The 20774-nt window shown below is 44.0% G+C and overlaps 1 protein-coding gene across 1 annotated transcript; it reads left to right on the top strand.

Moving 5' to 3' along the window:
• Nucleotides 1–1908: 1908 nt before the first annotated feature.
• Nucleotides 1909–20550, top strand: ret (ret proto-oncogene receptor tyrosine kinase). The gene is made up of 20 exons (XM_029521083.1): nucleotides 1909–2099; nucleotides 10145–10387; nucleotides 10606–10896; nucleotides 11623–11861; nucleotides 12404–12599; nucleotides 12676–12875; nucleotides 13490–13772; nucleotides 13875–14009; nucleotides 14514–14624; nucleotides 14711–14824; nucleotides 14932–15176; nucleotides 15261–15408; nucleotides 15505–15612; nucleotides 15688–15902; nucleotides 16016–16138; nucleotides 16225–16295; nucleotides 16557–16694; nucleotides 16810–16909; nucleotides 18677–18824; nucleotides 19628–20550. Exons 1-20 carry the CDS (start codon nucleotides 2039–2041, stop codon nucleotides 19783–19785), a joined length of 3327 nt encoding a protein of 1108 aa, XP_029376943.1. The 5' UTR covers nucleotides 1909–2038; the 3' UTR covers nucleotides 19786–20550.
• Nucleotides 20551–20774: the final 224 nt, after the last annotated feature.

Below are 20774 nucleotides of genomic sequence, written 5' to 3'. Positions count from 1 at the left end.
GTCACATGGAAACTTTATCCCAGATCCTGTGTTCCCATGCAGACCACTCGCCTTCTAATATTCACATTCTGATTCACCGCCATCTCCCTTGATGGCGTTAGCAGCATTACGTTCTTCCTGATATGGGCATACAAGCTGAGTATCTTCTCATCAGGTCATTTATCAGAAATTAGTTCACAAACAGCCAACATGAGATTGTGTTGAGGTGACCACAAACTTTTCTTTATTAGCCACTGAAGATACATTGGCACTTAGACAGAAGCTGCCTGAATATAGTTAAAGTTAGATCAGTGTCTTAAATAACCAAAGGAAAAGTACCAGGCAATCTGAGAACATCTATATTTTACTGTGTTTATTGTTTGTATCTATAAAAAGATATATTTGTGGTTTTAAAAACCAACAACCATCTCAGTGTAGTTTTACTTCTCTCTGGAGCTTTAGGAACAATGGGTCACTCAGCTGACCGTTTTCTTCGTGAGCCAGTGAAAATATATCAGCTTTCAGGTAAATGAATCCTGAACGGTTCGGCGGCGGGTCCAGATGGGCCGGGACTTGGCCAAGGCCGATGACAGCTTTGTTGTGACGTCACAAAGTTCCAGAGGTGCTGTTGGCTGGTTTTAAGGCTCAGTTTTTGACTCCAGCCTGCAGTGAAGTCACCCAGTGCTGTTCTTTTGTTTTTGGTTTTGTTTTTTTTTTTTTCAAACCGACAGAAATCATATTTGGAGGAGAAGGTGGATCTGACTATCCTGATTGGGTGGCACTGTGTGTCAATCTCGCAGTAGCCCCGCCCTGTAACCCCTCCACTCCCTCTAAATGGAGCATCATTTAAAAAATGTTGTGTTGAAGACTTTAAACTAGAGACTGAGACCATCAACTCATCAGGAAAACATTTACTGAGGAGGAGGGACATTTTCCCATCGACTTCAACACTGTCTGACTTCTTTTTAAAAGCAGTGGACATCTGATGGGATGAAAGTTTAAAGTTCCATTTAACAAACCCAGAGTCTTGGTCCACTTTGATAACATCACACAGACGATGTTAAACCGTCGTTTTGGGTTCAGTTGTCTTCCCTTTCACCTGATTCAGGTTCAACCTGAGATGGAAAAAACACTGAAACTGAAATAATGAAGAACAGCTAAGGAGCGAACGCTGTGAAAGACCTTGTGGTCACCAGGTTAAGTTCACTCAGGTAAAAGGGGGCGTGGTCAGAGTGAAAAGGGAAGAAAGAAAATAAGTAATTAAACTAAAGAAATAATCATTTTTACTCCCTAAACTAAATTCATTATGACCAGTGACAGCAGCTGGGGACTAAACGAGTCCTCCATCCATGTTCATGTTACCTCGACCTAAACCTGGTCCAGATCAAGTCCAGGTCTTCATGGAAACAGTATTTCCTGAAATCAGTGTCTTCTTTCAGCAGGAGGTTTGAGCTGTCCAGAATCTCAGTCCAGTCCAGCAGCTGTTGGGCTGAGCTGGACCACCAAGTCCAGATCCACAGAGGCTCCACCTCAGCAGCTCCAGGGGCCTAGAGGCTCAGGATCAGGATCAGGATCAGGATCAGGATCAGGGCTGCTCTGGGTGTAAAATACATTCAAGTCAGTTGATGCTGCTATTTCAAAATAAAATCCCCATATAGGATCTCACAGGTGATGTCCCTTTAAGAGGACACATTTAATGATAATTGTTAATAATTGTCGGAGTTAATGAGATGCTGACCTGCTGTTAAATTATGCTCTTAAATTCCCTGTAGATGCGGAAGCAGTGGAGCAGTGAGGCGGTGACCCCCCCCCCCCCCCCCCCCCCTCCATCCCCTCCACCCTCCACCCTCCCCGGTCAGACACTCAGCCCAGCAGCCGCCGGTGGAGCCGCAAACAGCAGCGCGTCTGCGGGACTGAGGACTTGGTCTGTCCGCCCGGAGCCGGCGGCACAGAGAACATTTTCATTTTTATCTTTATTTTTGAAAAACCTTTTTCTACCAAAGGAACTTTACTTTGATTCCCGATTTCATCCCGAAACTTTTACTTATGGTTCGGGGAGATGGGGCTGAGTTGTGGTTTCTCTCGGGGAAACATGATCGTGGTTCTGCTGCTGCTGGAAGGTAAGAACCTCCATCAGTGTCTGAGAGACAAACCAAACCAGAGAAACCCTTCATGTTCTTCTCTTTTCTTCAGGAAATCATCTGCTCACTTTGCTGCTTTATTTTATTTTATTAATTTATTATTATTTTGCATCCTGTCCTTATGAACAGAAACTGAAAGTCTTTATGATGCACTTCACATTTATGTGAGGCAGTGCATCTGGAGTCTAAATGAACAAACTGACTTCTTTGCTAAATTGCAGCGTTTTCTTTTTGTTTTATTTTATTTATTTATTTATTTTTTGAGAAACTTAAATGGCTGTAGCACAACAGGACTGTTATGTGTGGCACTGCACGTTGAGCCCTCCTGTCAGATGAATGCAGACACATATCACCATATTATAATCCCGCTCACAATCCCACAGCCCAACTGTACCAACACTGTCCTCCCATGCAGTCTATATTTAAAGCGTCCCTCATAGCTCAGGAGTGTGCAGCAAGTCGGTCAGATGTGATGCTCGGATAAATATAGGCCATTGTGTGGAATTCCTGAATTTGTTTTTGGACTTAAAACTGGTCTTCACAGAGTTCACGATCATTCAGTCTGTCCTTTTATTTTTTGCACGCTTCATGTCTGGAAGTGGGCTCTCCAATAGACTCCAGACCCAAACGTAATCGCCCTGAGGGAGCAGTTTCCTGCAGAGCTGTTAAAATGATTAATGAAAATTTTAAGGTGCCACGGTTAGTGTGTAATGCTTTGTGATTGTTTTTCATTGTGACAGATAGTGGAGCACAAAGAGGCTGAAGGGTGCAGATCCAAATCACAGATACGGCGTGATGCTGCCGCACACACCCTTCATTTACATCCCCGTTCTGTTGGTTTTAATATTATTGTTATTATTATTATTGTTGTTGTTGTACCGGTGCAGCGATTTGTCCTGATATCCACAGATGGGTTCAGCTCAATTTCATGTGTCAAGGGTGAGAAGGTAATTAAACGGGTGACGATGGAGCGGCGGTGTCCATCACCTGCCTGTTTTGTTGGAACAAAAGGACCTGGACTTGTTGGGGTGGGGGGGCAGAGGAGTGAGCTGGGGCAGGTGTGCAGCAGCTGCTCCTATCTCTGGGCAAACACTGGCTGTTTGTTTTCTTTAGGAAAATATCGCCTGTTACACAAGTGCACACATTGTTCAGATTGCAGGTCGAGGTTTTAACTGGCCTCGGGATGACACATCAGATTCATTCTGTGGTTTGTGCGTTCAGGATGATTCCTCAGTTTCTCTCACCTTTTGGAGGATGTTCTGATCAGGCAATGACAGTTTGACCTTTTGCTGCTTTACAAGATTTTCAGCAGACAGTTTGTGTCACAGGAGTCATTAAAATTGTGCCACGTATTCGTTTGTTCAGGTCGTAGAAAGCAAAAGTTGCAGCAGTGAGTGTTTGGGGATTCACACCGTCACTGAGGAGCCAAGTTTCTCAGGTAATCAAACAAAAGAAATTGGCAGTCAGTTCTGATTATAACACTAATCAGTCGTTTTAAAGGTGGCTGAGACTTAAGAGCCGAGCTAAGCTGGAAGAAGAAACCGTGCAGTCGATTTGCGATTTGGGCTGAAAACATGTTTTGGTGAAGTAATTTGGGAGAGAATCCAGGAAACATGGTTTATAAGAAGGGAAGAATCAGGAAATATGGAGGTCAGTCCTGATGTAGGCCTCCAGAAACACACTGAAACTAAACATCCATCACTCACAAGAGGAGCCACAGATGTTTTCAAATAAAAGCATTGATCAGTTTATCTCCCGCCACGACCTTGTTACTGTATCTTTGACCCTGCCTCGCCCTTTGACCTTTGAAACTTTAACCTGGTGGTCATCATCAGAGATGACCCCGTCTATCCCCAGAGGAAGCCACGGCGGCGGCCTCTATAGCTGCTCCTCCTCCTCACATTAGAGTGATGATTTTCACCAGCATGTTCTCCTTTTTGAGAGGGACCAGACCGATAAATCTCATTTGATACATGCTGCTGTTTGATTTAGCTCCTTATTACATTACATGATTCAGTAAAACTCCGGTGTTGTGTTGCCTTATAAATCTGAGTCAAATCTCCACTCGTACTGTTGCTGAATCTTTTAGTTTCATTATAAATCACAATGGTACATGTTGTTTGCTGGAGAGTTTGTGTTTAGAATTATATTGTTTAAACTGCAGCGCTTTTCTTTTCTGTCTTTGGCAAATCTGTTTCTTGCAAAAAGAAACTTGATTCCCTTTTTTTCCCTCCTAAATTTATTCATTTAAAATGTTGGCATCCAACAATAGAGCCCCTCAGCATGTTATATAAAACCACAACCATCTGGCCTCGGTGTCCCCCCACTCAACCCTCACAGGGGGTCATCAACCAAAGCTGTGAATGCTGAGAAAATCTTTAATAGACAAATAAGAGAAAGGAAAAGTCGGAGCCATGAGCCAGCAGTTTCTGTGTGTTTGTTTCTGCTCCAGCTTCCAGCTTATGCATTTTTAAATCAACAAAACGTTGGTAAAGATGAGCCTTCCAACCCAACTGTCCCAACCCCGGATCTGGACCGATGCTCCTACCTGTCAAAGCTTTCTCTCTGATCCTCTAGTCAGTTCAGGGCCACACTTCCCTCTCATGCATGGCTAGAATCTAATTTGCTGTGGTGAAAGGACAAGGAGACATTGATTGAAATTTCCCCCTCGGGGCATTTAGTCCTCTGGTTTCACATAGGTCTTGACAAGTTATTTTCCAGTCGCAGAGTGATGTACGCTGCGTTTGAGCCTTCGTTTGCAACAATCAACGAAACAAAGAACAAGCTCAGCTCGTTTCAGTCCACATGGTCTGCCTGATGCTGCAGAAACCGAGCGAGGGAGGATTGTGTTTCCCAAGTTTACAGTTTCTACCGATAAAAATATCCTTTGCTAATTATCTGCTATTACTCCAAACGCTGTGGAGGTCACAGCAACAGCAGTCCGGTTAGTTTACATTCAGGTTATTCAGTGTAAAATTCAGAGCTGGATCTGTAGGCAAACATCAGTTCTTTTAAAAGCTCCAATAATAAACATACACCAATTTTAACATATCAGCGCCGCACCAAATTATGGACTTTTCTTTTCCCAAATCCTTCATCAAAAAGAGGATTTCCTGCCAGCATGACTTCAGCTCAGTCTGCGTCCATTTGTTTCATCCTTCTCTTCAGAAGAACAGAGTAAACACCTTGGAAATCATTTTTTATTATTATTTTACCACCTGAAACCAGCAACAGAATTCCCTGAAAGCTTTCTCGCCCGTAACGCAACACCCTCCCTCTGTTTCCATAAGCCCAGAGAGAAAGATCTCTGCTCCCCTCAACAGCGTTGTTTTGTTTTGTGTTTTTGTTTGAATGAATCTGGTGCACACCGTCGTCTGTGATCGTGACTACCAATATCAGAATTTGATAAATGTTTATTTCCCCCTGTTAATATTTAATAGATGAATATATATGAGCTGTGGTTACCTGCAGGTCTGGTTCTAAGTGTGCCAGTGGCTCCAGGATGAATCCTAATCCTCCATCATTAAAACAATGTGACTAGCATGAAGAGCATGTTAGCCTGCTAAGATTCACGTTTCCCTTTGTGCTGTATCTACCTCACTAAGGAGTTTATTCTTCATCACGTTTTTTTGTCAACGTAAACTCAGCCATGTTGTGATTAACGTGGCTGAGTACCTTAAGTTTTACTTTGTTTATAATTCTGTAAATATAAAACTAAGTTAAGAGAAAACTTTAATATAATTTAAGGAACCTTTAGGAGAAGAGTCAAATTTACTTGTTTGTTTTAAGGAAATCTTCACTTGGAAAATCTTAACCTCAGATATTTTTGCACTCGCGGTTCTTTGTGGGCTCTTTGTGGGCTGCGTGGGGCAGATATGGTCCTTATGTGGACTAAAGTCCTGACTCCTGAGGTCCAGTCCAGTTTCTGTAAATATAAATGCTTTGACTGTTTGGGGCTGCGTCTGCCTACATGCACACTCAGTCTGATGGACCACGTGGTCAGATTTTGATGCCACGACCCCCCCAGAGGAATTCTTCAACCGAATTTATACTTGCACTGAATCCCTGAGGAGATGTTCTATTAGATTTCTTGATGACTGATGAACATGGTTCAGTGGATCTCAGCTCTTGTATTCTCTGAGGGCTAATTGGATTACATTACTGGGTAATTGATTATTATGTTACGGTATGCATCATGGTAAACTGAGTAATCTACCTGAGCCCCCTCATCCTCTACCAAACAAGGATCAGATGTCCTATTACTCTGATGAAAAGTTTGATGACAGGAAATTACTCTCTCTCCTCGTTTCCCCTCGATGTTTGCAGATTGGAAGTGCCACACTCACCACTATATTAAATCCAGATTCTGAATCCGCCCCGATATGACTGCGCATACTGGCACAGGAAACCAAGAGGGAGAGTTTTCAAAACATTATGATCAATAATAGCTTTCATAAGTTGAATTACAGCCCAATGTGCAGCTTTTTAGTTAATTGAATTCTTGAAGAGAAGCATTCCCAGAACTGTTACATCTGCGGCAGCAGAGTAATCGTGATAGGTTTCAGAGTGATTATAATATTTATTGTATTTATATCACCATTATATAACCGGGTGATGTGCTCCTTAATGATGCTGCTTCGTAGCGGATGATGGATTCTTTGGAAATGTGGGTATCGGTGGAGCAAATTGCAGCTCTGGCTGTGAAATGAAACCCAGACTGTGGATGTAATATTTCTGTGGTCATATAACTTAAACAAGTGCAGCAGAGATGATGGTGCACATGCAACCCCCCCCCCCATCTCCGCTCATCTGCCTCATCAGTGGAAAACAATCAGCATCACTGTTGATGAATACGGTTATTGATCGGTGTGCTGTCAGATACACGGCCTTTCCGATGGGTCGTTACAGGGACTGATGCCGCGTGGGTTGACCTTGGAAATCAGAGGTCGCGCAGCCAGGTCCCCCCTCCTCCCGATGCTCTGAGGACTTCTGCGTGGCAGACTGGTGTTTTGCCTACAGAAGTAGATCAGTGCGGTCGAGGGTTCCTCCAGCACATGAGCTCATAGCTGCTAAATCTATCAGCCGGGGCACGCATTGAGCTAATTGAGTTCCTGTCTTTGTCTGGGACGACCAGGCCCAGACACACTGTGGTGGGCTGACTGTGTGCTCTCAGATTTTGTGATGAGTTTTTGTCCTTTCTGTCCTTCCACTGCTGGAAAAGTGAGGCAGAACAGACACATAATCAATTTAAGGAAATTGGGGGTCGTCGCAGACAACCAGGAAGACACCGTGATGGTTTCCACTGTTGTTTTCAAACTCCCCCGTCCACACAGCAGGACGCTGTAAACACTGTAAACACGGTTTGCTACAAGAGTCCTCCTGTTCAAACACTGGATTTGTTTGCAAAATTACAGAGTCTGGCCTTTGACTGTGACAACGCTGAGGATCAGTTTTATAGGAGCCTGAAGGCTGTTAACGGTCTCAACCTGACGCTGAAGTTTGTTGTGGCACGCCAAAGAAGGAAACTACGGAGGAAGATTAGGGACACATGAATTTTCCTTTGACTTTTTAAATGAAAATTCTAAATTTAAATCAGAAAAATGAAAAGAATAGAAGAGCACTTCCCCAAGAAGCAGCACTGAAGCCCTTTCATATCTAAAATCATTAACCAGTCGTGCTGTTAAGAGGTGAAATGTCATTACTGTGTGTTTCCCTCGTTCGTCTGCATCATTTGGGAAAGTTAATGAGTCATGCTTCGGAAAAATTGTCATTGTGGCTTCACAGACTTAAAGATGTCATTTGCTAAGAGGGGCCTCCTTGGCCCATTCAATTAATTAGTTTTGATATAAACTTGCTTGCTTTCTGTTTGGCTTCAGTCCTGGAAATAAATTGAATTTTGAATGATATAAAGGAATTGTGTTGCATAAGTGCAGCCGGTGTGGCGTGGAGCCAAAGCCGGCATGCAGCTCCAGCTGGTTAACATGTTGGATCATCTAGTCTGATCTGTGGAGCTGCTGTCATCTGCTCTCTGTGATTCATGACTGTATCATGTGAAAGATTCCTCCAGATTAATTTCCCTTATTTATCTAATGAAGTGCGGCGGTAAATCTGTATTTTTCCAACTTGTTAAAAACACAAATAAACAGATGGACCTTGGTGCTGTCAGCATACTGGATGGAGACGTGAGTCTGATGATGGATTGTGACGAAGATGAAGATGTTCTGCAGGATGTTGGCTGTCAGTCAGTGTGATAGGGGCTCCCTCTTGTGGTGTTTAATGTACAAATGGACACAACAGAACCTGAAAAGTAGCTGAAGCAGAAATTCTTATTAATTCCAGAATCGATTTATAGAAAAGTTATAAAACAACAGAAAAAATGGGGCTGCGTGTGCTCTTTGTCTTTATGGTTCCCTCTCCAGAATCATCTGTGTTGCTGATTTAAATTCTTAATGGGGATGTAACTTGTCATTTCACTGTAGTGACGTCGTCCGTGTTAAACTGTTTAGTTCTTGTTTGGTTTTGTTGCTTTAGAAGATGTTTCTGTGTGTCAGTCAGGTGTTTCACTGAATCCATTCAGTCAGTGCAGCTTCATCTGTCCAAGTTCAGCTCAGTGACAAAAACATGTTGGTAGATTTCTTATTGAAACCAGCTGCTTCATTCTGGTTTAATGCAAATCATGAAACAGATTAGAGTCATTCCTCATTTGGCTTTGGTCACTTTGGTCACTTTTCTTTACCTCTGGTATAATGACGTCATGAATTTGCATTGTGGGTGAATTCTAACTGTAACAATCACTGCAAATGATTAATCTATTCTTCCGAGATGATATTTCACATTTGTGCAAATGAAAATGTTGAAAGAGAAAGTTTGTGAATAGTAATCCAATGCCTCTTTTTTCATGTTTTGTTGAAGGTTTCTGTTGTCTTCATTGAACCAAAATATCTAGAAGAAGCAGATGTTGCAGATGTTCTGACAGCAGCCTCATAACAAAACCATTTTATGTGCCATCTGGCAGATCTCTGCACCTCAGTGTGGTTTCAGTGAGCACATATCTCTGGTTTGGTCCTGATACATTTAGGAAATGAGAAATTAAAATGTTTTCTGTGATGGAACTGATTTCCTGACATCCCGACAGGATTAACAAACAAGTAACTCAGTGTTTGTTTGTTTTGTTTGTTTTGTTTTTTGTTTAGTTTTTCTTTTTAATGAAAAAAAAAAAGGAGCTGCAGCCTCCCTGAATCTTCATCTCTATCCTTCAGGAAGGACGACCACATTTTATCCATCAGCTCAGCCTCCTGTCATCCAAGCCCCACAAAATTAAATCAATGTCTGAAACCAGAGCCAATGCCTCAACTGCTCCAACAGAAATAGAAAATCTAGTTTTGCTGTCTGCTAATGACATTAGTGCGTTCCCTAAATGGTCGCCTACTGTCGTCAAAGAGGAGCATAAGAGGGATATAATTACAGGAGGAACACTCATGTCTCCATTTTCCTGTAAAACACACAGCCTATAGCTCTGTATGGATTACCCCAACACATACATGCACACACACACACACACACATAAATACATACACATCCCATGGTCCCGTCTGCCAGGTAATGATTCATTTATCCCCCGTATCATGTTATTCCTCGTAATTAAACTTCTCAAGGTGAATGCAAGGAGAATCGCAAACCACATGTTATTGACCACATGAGAAATTCATTAAAAGCTGCACAAGTGTCATTTGAACCCTCCTTTCAATTTCCGCCAACAGGAGATGAAAGATGCATCAAAAGAGGAAAGAAAAAACAAACCTGTCAGACTCCGTGTATGTGTTACTTTGCATTTGGCGCCCAGTCGGCGACATCCACGGAGAGATGTCTGATAACTGCTCTGTAATAAGAGCAGGTCTGAGCCGGGATGTCAGGCCTTATTATTCAGATTTTCTCTTTGGGAGGGAGTTGGGGGGAGGACAGGACAGGACAGGACATGGTTGGCTGTTCCTGTGATTCACTTCACAACAACCTCGCCTCTGCAGGAGTGTCGGGGCTCTACTTCCCTCAGAATGATTACGTGGAGACGGTGTACGTCGGCCAGCCCGCAGGTACACCGATCCTCCAGCTCCACGCCATGCTGGACCAGGACTCCGAGCGGCCACATTTCTACCTGTGCTGGAACTTCATGAGGCGTCCAAACCACATCTCCTGGTTCCACCTGGACGTCAGCACTGGAGTCCTGTCCCTAAACAAAACCCTGGAGGAGAGCGACTTCGCCCTCTCGAGTGAGTTTTTACATCAGCATCGTAAAAATGAGAGTAGATTTGTTTCTGGGCACTTTTGCTCTTCGCATACAAATAATGTTTGGCTCTGGTTCTGGGCTTCTGCCTTTGGGACGATAATGTAATTGTGTAAATGGAGAAAAAGGAGTGGAGTCAACAGAAAGAATTTGGTCTGAGATTAAAATGCCTCTTGTTTTTGTTTTGGCTGTGCATCTCATCAGATCAATACCCATGGTCGGTGAAGAAGTTGGCTCTGCACGCCATGGTCTTACCTAGCACCTCCAAGACGTCCAACTGCATTAGCAGAGCCCCTCGGATCACCCTGGACTTTGTCAACGCCACGTTGCCGACATGCGATCGGACCGACATGAAGGAGCTGTGCTTCCCACACAGAGACACGTCCAACCCCCACATCATGGAGAACAGGTTCCCCGGGGCCCTACGGCAGCTCCGGCGCCTCACCAGACTCAACGTCTGCCCCAACTACACCATCACATACAGTGTGGAGTCAGGTCAGACTCATGGAAGACACTTTGTAATTTCGAATGAAGAAACAAAATGGTTCTTTATCTAGACGTCATAAGACTCAGTAGTTTGATTCCTGCAGCCCAGGAGCCAACAAAATAATATGATGATAGTAAAAACTTTATACGGCAGCCTCCTGAACATAAAAAGGTCTTCCATCCTTAAGACTAACCCACACAGGGTCCCGTAGTTGTCCAGTGTCAGCTCTCACAGGGCCGACATAAAGAGACACACAACCAGTCACAACTTCGAGTCGACACTTAGCTGTGTGTTTGGACCGTGGGAGGAAACTGGAGAACCCGAAGGGAACCAACACAAGAACAGGGAGAACGTACTCTGAATCTGGGGATTCAACTCAAAACATCCTGCTGCACCGTACCACCCAAAGTAAATACAGAGTTAGCTGAAAAGAAGGTCATGAAAGTATGACACTGATTAGAGATAGATAGAGAGTCAAGACAATGAAAACGTGTATCAGACATAACCACGTCTAAAACGTAGAATTGTGTTTAAGTTTGAGATTTAATGGAAGATAAACATCATCTGATTTTTGGGTCAAAGAGAGTTCAGGCCCCGACCTTGGAGACATTTAAGGCTTTAAAAGTCAGCGATAAGATTTGAAAATCGAACTGAGCTCAGACAGGGAGGACCAGAGCCCTGTGACATTAATCTGCAGATTTAGAGATGACTCTTGTTCCCGCTCTTGTCCGCAGATATCCCAGCACCGTTTGCTGTGAACGGGAACACCACAGAGCTGGTGGTGACCGCCCCGTTGGACCGAGAGGAGAGTGAGTGCTACAGACTCCTGCTGGTCTGCACCGTCCAGACCGAGTCCGTCATCACCAAGGTGGAAACGTCGCTGGACGTTTTTGTCAACGATGAGGACGATAACGCACCGTATGTGAACGGAACAGACTCTGTGGACGTCGTCATCAGCTTCAACCGCACAAAGGTGAGAAAATGACAGTGCTGGTTGCTCAGCTTTATTGTTATTATCAGTCAGATTTGCTTTCAATACCTGTGATCATGTTGCACTGAAGAGTTAAAACTAGAGACTGAGACTGAACTCATCAGGAAAACTTTTATCGAGCTGATAATTCAGGGAGGAGGAGGGACATTTTCCCATAGACTTCAACACACCATCACAGTGGACTCATTATATAGAATGCAGATTTAAAGCCCACAGTTTTTCAGCCCACGTGTCAATCCAGTCCAGCTCAACGTGCTTGACAAATAAATAGCTTTACCTAATTTGAATAATTTGAAAAACTACAAAATTAATATTTGCGGTGTTGTTTTGATTGATACAAGTGGGCGGAGCCTATTCATCAATAACTGTCAGTTTCATTTATTGCTCCATTCACAGAAATGATGAGTTCATGCTTCACAAAACGGGCTGATGGTGGAGCCATAACAGAGGGTTAAGAAGTTTGACAGACTGAGAAATTTAATTCAGTCCAATTAATTCTCTCTCTGTCTTGTTCTTTTTTCCAGGGCGGCTCGTTTGGAACCTTGTTCGTCTTTGACAGGGATTTAACTCCCATTTATCCCGTCGACCAGACTCACAATAAGTACGTGGGGACTTTGCTTAACAGCGACCCGTGGTCAGATAAAACATTTGACATTAAAGGCTCCTTCAACGAGAAGAAATCTCCACATGGAGGCATTCGAGAGACCGTCCATAACTATCGTGAGTAACGCTGGAGGGGCAGAATCCAAACCGGGCTTCAGAAGAAACATTTGACATGTGTGGGTGTTTTTCTTAGAGCTGGTCCTGAAGAGGAACCTGCACGTGAACGAGAACCGCACGGTGCAGCTGGACTACCTGGTCAACGACACCAGTTATCCCGGCGTGGAGGGAACCGTGTTGCTGCACTTCAACGTCACCATCTATCCGGTCCAGATCCGCTTCGCCAACATCACGCAGATGTTCACGCTGATGCGCAGAGCGTCTGTTTACACACAGGTGATCCAGACCCACAGTTCCTGTTTAGGATGAGGGGACGTTATTAGAGCTGTGACGTCTCTTCCTGATGGAGTTTCTGAAGGTTATTTAAGACAAAAACTTTGCTCACTCTGGTGCCAGATTATGAAACATGCAGAAGAGAGCCCAAGCATGGAGTCTGTTCCTCATCAGCGCTCACAGGTTGTAGCAAGTTGAAGCTCAGGACAGAAAAACTCCCTTTTTGTCCTTTAATGGAAGTCAGAAGTTTTATTTCCCCAAAAAATGTAAATCAGAAACATTGAGGGAATGAACTTTCACATCTCGGTGTTTTATTAGACTCTTATGTGATGAGTTGTTTTAGGCCTCCTGTTGGTTTACTGATATATGTTTGTATAACAGGAGATAAGAAGCTTTTACAGGAAGTTTTGTGCCAGAACTCATTTTATAGTGTTGTTTTACTGGACAAACTTGGCACAAGACAAAGTTTTTGTGTAGTCTCAGGTGTCTGGGAGCCAACAGCGAACTGATCAAACAAAGACTGCACGTGAAAACGACTCAACTTTAATGAATAAAAAGAAGTCAGATTTAGGGGATTCATTTAATTACAGTATGTGAATGTTTCCTATTCCTCTCAGGTCGGCAGAGTCTGTGTGGAAAACTGCCAGCAGTTCGATGGCTTCACCGTCACGTATCGGCTGGAGGTGCCGGACAGGAACATGTCTGCTGACCTGCAGTCCTGCTACGCCGCCATCGCCGTCACTCAGGCCCCTGACGAGCTGTACGGCTTCCTCTACGTGAACGACACAGACGCCTTACGCAGACCCGAGTGTCAGGACCTGCAGTACCTTCTTGTGGCTCAGGAGGATCACACACAGCAGGAGGCCAGCACTCAGATCCACATCCAGCTGGAAGGTGAAGGTGAGTCCAACATCTGAATGAAGATGTGCTGATGCCTTTTTTCTGAGAGTTTTGCCTCCTTTTAAAGGTTTGGTTATGTGTCTCTGATTCTGCTCTACATAGCAAACAAGGGGGGCGTCCCGGGGAGCAAGCAGTTCCTGTCCTGTGCGAGGAACAGATGGCGAGGGGACTGTGAGTCGGCCCAAGGCCTGGGGGCGACGTCGGGGAGATGCCAGTGGAGGCAAGGCACAGAAAAAGGTACAGCTGAGCTAATTAACACTGAAACACTTTGAGTTTCAGCGTCACTGCATTATGTCCGTGCTGATTATTAAACCTTGGAGTAATGGAACCAGAACCAGAGCGGAGAAATGTTAAAGGTACTGATCCAACATCCAGACTTTACAGTTACATTTTGCAGCAGGATGCAACAGTCTTGGAAAAATGTGGTTTTAATATTGAAAAGTAAAGGGGGGGAAAAAAGACCAAGTCCCCATCATGATGTATTTGCTATTTTAATAGATTTTTTCAAATCAAATCAAATTGAATTGTATTTATATGACGTTATGGGTCCAGCCCAAACTCTTTGGAGAATTATTTAAAGGGAGCCAACAAATCCCACCATGAGCAAGCACTTGTTGACAGTGGCAGGAAAAGCTTCCAACCTTATGGACTTCATTTCGAATCAACATCAAGTTGAGTTAAACAAACTTTTTAGTGAATTGTGAATTTGTTCATGGGCTCTTTGTCATTTTCATATTTCAGGAATTACTGAAAACTACTCGACCTGCTCCCCCGACCTGCGGACGTGTCCCGACAGTTTCTGTGACGCAGTGGAAAGAAAAGATGCATCGATTTGCCCACAAGACTGCACCAGTATGAGAAATGTCTTTTTGTGAACATACTTTAAGGTCAGTATTGTTACATGAAGCCAATTCGACTGTTTGTGTTTGTCTCTGAAGAGGAAACCGTGGTCGGAGGTCATGAACTGGGTTTGGGGAACGGCATCAAGGCCGGTCATGGAACCTGCCACTGTTACCCCGAGAAATGCGTCTGTGAGAAGGAAGACATTGAGGGTGTGTTTTCATAAATCACACATAATTGCTGGTCGTAACGATTCCCTGTGTTATGTCATCTCCCCCGTAAAAGCTGCTCTAATGACAAATGGTGACCCCCTCCACAGAGGTGATATGTGACGACATGTGTAAGACCATCATCGCCACGTCTCTGCTGCTGTCCTTCGTCGTCTCCATCCTCCTGTCCTCTTACTTCATCCACCGCTACCACAAGAACTCGCCCAAGCCTCCCATCGCCTCTGCAGAGATGACTTTCCGTCGGCCGGCTCAGGCTTATCCCATCAGCTTCCCTGCTAACAACGGACGCCGCGGCTCGCAGGAGTCCATCGAGACCGACACCTTTAAAATACCCGTAAGCTGCTTCCTCCAACCTGTGACACACTTTTTTCCCTCTTCATTAGTGCTGATGTCGGAAATGTTGTGTTGTGTTAAACAGGAGGATCCAAAGTGGGAGTTTCCTCGTAAAAACCTTGTGCTTGGCAAGACTTTAGGAGAAGGGGAGTTTGGGAAAGTGGTCAAGGCAACCGCCTTCAGGCTGAAAGGAAAAGCAGGTTACACCACAGTGGCTGTGAAAATGCTTAAAGGTAAGACGAGCCAGCAAATCCAGGAATTCTGGAAGTGATGGTGAAATATGAGGAGTGAACATCTGAAGAGATGGACGGTTTTTTCTTCCGTAACAGAGAACGCCTCGCATAGTGAGCTGCGAGACCTGCTGTCAGAATTCACTCTCCTGAAGCAGGTCAACCATCCTCACGTCATAAAGATGTACGGCGCCTGCAGCCAGGACGGTAAGAGCTCAGCCGTCCTCCCTCTGGGCATGTGTGCTGCACATGGACTCTGAGTGGTTGCGTTTCTCTGAATAGGTCCTTTGTATCTGATTGTGGAGTACGCCAAGTTCGGCTCACTGCGCAACTTCCTGCGTGAGAGTCGGAAAGTTGGCCCGAGCTACATGGGCAGAGACGCCAACCGAAACTCCAGCTATTTGGAGAACCCAGACGACCGGGCACTCACCATGGGCGACCTGATCTCCTTCGCATGGCAGATCTCCAGAGGCATGCAGTATCTGGCTGAAATGAAGGTATTGAAATTTGAAACGGTTTCTGAAGGTTTCAATGATTCAGATGCCATTCAAGGTCTGAGCAGAGCCGGAGTTTCAGATGAGGTGAATAAAGGAATGTTTCGGTCCAACAGCTTGTTCACAGGGACCTCGCAGCACGGAACGTCCTCGTAGCAGAGGGAAGGAAGATGAAGATCTCAGACTTCGGCCTTTCCAGAGATGTGTATGAAGAGGACTCATATGTGAAGAGGAGCAAAGTAAAGACATGAGACAGAAAAAAATGATTTCTTTGTTGCATTTACAACAATCTTTAAAATGAATAAACCCTCTTCCTGTCTTGCAGGGCCGTATTCCTGTTAAATGGATGGCCATAGAGTCGCTGTTCGATCACATTTACACAACACAAAGCGATGTGTGAGTATAATCATCACTCAAAGCACAAACTCCACATGTTGGGCAGTATTGATCTGTGTGTGAAAAATAGAGCAGATGAATGATACCAATTATTTCTCTGTAGAGCAAATATGAAGATCAATGACTTTTAGCTTTGCACAGAGAATGAAAATTAGCTGCAGCTGACAGATGTCTTGTTTGTCAAATCCATTCAAAACCCGCTTCAGAGGAAACTGCGGCATTTATATTCACAAATTCTTGCACTTGTGTTTTCCCTCTAAGCTGGTCCTTCGGTGTGCTGCTGTGGGAGATAGTGACACTGGGAGGAAATCCATATCCAGGAATCGCTCCTGAACGCCTCTTCAACCTCCTGAAGACCGGCTACAGGATGGAGAGGCCGGAGAACTGCTCAGAGGAAATGTGAGCGCCGTCTCCTGGTTCCTGTCTGGAGCTCTAACAGCACATTAACAGACAGTCGGTGGTGGGAAGTGAGTCTGTTGGGAGGATTCCCTGATGTTTTTTTCACTGTGTGCAGGTATAACCTCATGCTGCGATGCTGGAAACAAGAACCAGACAAGAGGCCGACGTTCTCAGACATCAGCAAAGAACTGGAAAAGATGATGGTGAAAAGTCGGGTATGGTGAAGCTATACAGCTCATTATAATAAATGATTTATATCCTCCACAGGAAAGATTGAAGGCCCCCCGTGATGAATCTCCTGGATCTGACAGTCTGAAGTTAGCATTCGTAGCTTTCTGCTTATTTTGGATTTTTGTGCCCAGCCCAGATCGAGCAGTCTGTCATTTTTGCTGGACAACATGCAGCAATTAAAGACAAACACATGCTGCGCCTGCTTCACTCAGTCATCTGTCGCTCTTCCCAGATGGTCTAAGATGCCGTAATTAGCGTTTTGAAGAGTAAATCCTGAAAAGTGGCCTCAGGCACTGTAATCACAGAGCGTTCCAGTCAGGCTCCTGCTGTGGGGTTAAAGATAGAGCATTTAAGGACGTGAGTCTGCAGCAGACTCGTTCCTCACTGTTCTCAAAAAGAAACCGTCTATATTCTGTATTTAAAGGTCCATATTTTCTCTTCCCCGGTCTTTTATTTTGAAGGGTTGCTCCCCATAACATACTTTTGTGGTTTTAAGAACCAAAAACCAGCTCAGTTTAGTTTGACATCTCCTCTCTCAGAAGACTGAGAGAACTGTCTGGAGGAACAACAGGTCAGTCAGGATCTGGTTTTCAGGTTCAGTTTCTGAATCCACACTGTGAGCATTTCTCTGCAGACTGAGACCTCTGAGACTTTAACTGGATTAAAACAGAACCAGGACCTGATTTACAATCAGAGGCTACATGGAGGTCTACCTTTAGACCTGTAGACCTGTAGACCTGTAGACTTACAGACCTGTAGACCTGTAGACCTACAGACCTTTAGACCTGTGGACCTGTAGACCTGCAGTCCTGTAGACCTTTAGACCTACAGACCTGTAGACCTGTAGACCTGTAGACCTACAGACCTGTAGACCTCCAGACTTTTAGACCTGTAGACCTACAGACCTTTAAACCTGTAGACCTGTGGACCTGTAGACCTGTAGACCTGTAGACTTACAGACCTACAGACCTTTAAACCTGTAGACCTGCAGTCCTGTAGACCTTTAGACCTGTAGACCTGTAGACCTGTAGACCTGCAGTCCTGTAGACCTTTAGACCTACAGACCTTTAGACCTGTAGACCTGTAGACCTACAGACCTGTAGACCTGTAGACCTACAGACCTTTAGACCTGTAGACCTACAGACCTGTAGACCTACAGACCTGTAGACCTGTAGACCTGTAGACTTACAGACCTTTAGACCTGTAGACCTGTAAACCTACAGACCTTTAGACCTGTAGACCTACAGACCTTTAGACCTACAGACCTGTAGACCTGTAGACCTGTAGACCTACAGTCCTGTAGACCTTTAGACCTGTAGACCTGTAGACCTGTAGACTTACAGACCTGTAGACCTACAGACCTGTAGACCTGTAGACTTACAGACCTGTAGACCTACAGACCTGTAGACCTGTAGACCTGTAGACCTGTAGACTTACAGACCTGTAGACCTACAGACCTTTAGACCTGTAGACCTGTAGACCTACAGACCTTTAGACCTGTAGACCTGTAGACCTACAGACCTTTAGACCTGTAGACTTACAGACCTGTAGACTTACAGACCTGTAGACCTACAGACCTTTAGACCTGTAGACCTGTAGACCTACAGACCTTTAGACCTGTAGACCTGTAGACCTACAGACCTGTAGACCTGTGGACCTTTAACATGACTGTCTTCGACCTCAGCGTGCTGACACTCCCTGACCCTCCCTGAGCAGCCTAATCTAACCTCACCCTCATCTGCTCTTGTCAGGATTACCTGGACCTCGCGGCGTCCACGCCAGCCGACGCCCTGCTGTACGACGACGCCCTCTCTGAAGAGGACACACCACTAGTGGACTGTAATAACGCCCCTCTCCCTCGAACCCTCCCCTCCACATGGATTGAAAACAAGCTCTATGGTAGAATCTCCCACGCATTTACTAGATTTTAGAAACAGGACACACAACACAAGCTCTCTTTTTTGGCAAGTTGTGATTGGCTTTTCCATAGTCCAGTGTGCGTGACTGTGATCTAGGCATGCCTGTTGCTGATTAACGCTGGCATAGCTCCCATTTCATTGTAAATGAGAGGCTCAGTGGAAAAAAAAAGATCTTGTGTCTTGACTTTTTTTATTTTATTTGGACCTGCTTCTAATGTACATGAATGCTAAACCAAAAAAATTCCACATTTGTAAATATTGAATATTCCCTAATTTATAAGGCGCTGCTCATATTCGCGCTGCATCTGCATTCCATCTGTACATAGTTCATTTTTCCATTCCGTCACACTCCATTTGTCACCTTTTCATTATTTGTTTGCATTGAACGAAACAGTGTGGAACATTTGAAACAGGTCCTTGCTGAATCAGTCACTCAGTGTGGTTTCAATTGTTTGACATTTCTAATGTATATCAGCTATTAATCTATAATGATTCCACAATGCTGAACAGAGAAACAGAAAGGCTTTTGAATGCAACTCTCAAGTGACTCTAAACAGCCACAGGGACACGACGACGCACTAAAGGCCTCGATGCTTTAATAAATCTCCAATGGATAATAAAATGTATTGTTTTTAATTTCATTTAACATACATGAAGCCATAAATTCAGTCCGATGGGGACTCCCGTCAAAGAGTCACTGCAGAGTTTTGTTCGATAGCCTTGATGTCTGCGCCCTGTTTGTCTTTCACTGAGTGCAGAAAAATGATGTGTTCTCGTTTTTAGGCATGTCATACCCGAACTGGCCTGAGACGAGCCCGGTACCGCTCAACAGACATGATGCCACTAATCCAGTCTTTACAAGATATGCCAATGATAGTGTTTATGCAAACTGGATGGCTTTGCCTTCACCCGCAAAAGCTGTGGACAAGCTCGATAGCTAAAGACCAACAAACACAAATCCAACACTGTAGAAAAGATGACAAATCGATAGATGTATATATTTCTATGAGACTGTACATACACAAGCTGATGCTAAAGTTGGTTCCCTTTTATTTCTGTTGCATGGGTATTCAAGGTTTAAAACTGAGGTCCTCTTTCTGCAAACCTGGCTGGATCAACACAGACCATGCTTCATTCTGCCCTTCAGTATGTTAATTATTACCTCAGCGGTCATGTTGGCCAAGTTGTATCACTGCATGACTATTGTAACAGATTGTACGTCAGTGTCAATGTCTTTTAAGTGCCTGTGCTGCTTCTACAATAGCCTCCGATTATTAGTGTACGACTGTGAAGATCTTGTTCCAGCCCAGGAATTAAAGGGGACGTCTTTACCATCACCAGTTGTTGTAGGCAGATGGAGGTCGAGTGGAGGAAAAGCGAAAAGCAGAACTTCTGAAAATGTAAAGTTTCTACTGTTGCTCCTCAAAAATGTCAAAGACCAATTTTATGTTTCCAAACTGTTGTTGCCAAAGAAAAGTAACACAGATATGTTCAGTGGACAGTTTTCTTGCTTTTATTCTTTTATTTTTATTTTTTATTTTTTACATGAGAAATATCAACTAGTGAGTGCTTCTCCAGTGAGAGGACATGAGACTTCATGTAGATTGTGACCGCGTCACGTGTCTGACTACAAGTTCACTTTTTCATTCATTGTAATTGCAACTTTTGTGGGAAAAAGTAAGATTATGTAAACTAATGAGTGTTATGTTGTTATTATTTGATTATGTTACGATTAATAATAAACATTAAAAACGTGCAGTACATCTGTTCACCTCATATCTTTGAAAGCAGGAAGAAAATATCTGGAGGTGTGTTTTCATTTTTTATAATCAACAAAATACAACTTCTGTTTGGTGGATCCTGTGATTTAAGATTTTCTAACAATAAAATACAAAGTTTAGCATCAGTTCCTCTTCAGACAGATCTGCTC

Source organism: Echeneis naucrates, chromosome 15 (genome assembly GCF_900963305.1).
Source record: "Echeneis naucrates chromosome 15, fEcheNa1.1, whole genome shotgun sequence".
In the NCBI taxonomy this organism is placed as follows: Eukaryota; Metazoa; Chordata; class Actinopteri; order Carangiformes; family Echeneidae; genus Echeneis; species Echeneis naucrates.
This window is presented reverse-complemented; position numbering and strand designations above follow the sequence as displayed.

Bases quoted from the DNA above. Each gene is read 5' to 3' on its own strand.
- ret (XM_029521083.1), top strand. From the start codon at position 2,039: ATGGGGCTGAGTTGTGGTTTCTCTCGGGGAAACATGATCGTGGTTCTG. The intron at 10,388-10,605 runs GTGAGTTTTTAC...GCATCTCATCAG, and splicing joins GAGCGACTTCGCCCTCTCGA to ATCAATACCCATGGTCGGTG. The intron at 16,296-16,556 runs GTGAGTATAATC...TTTCCCTCTAAG, and splicing joins TACACAACACAAAGCGATGT to CTGGTCCTTCGGTGTGCTGC.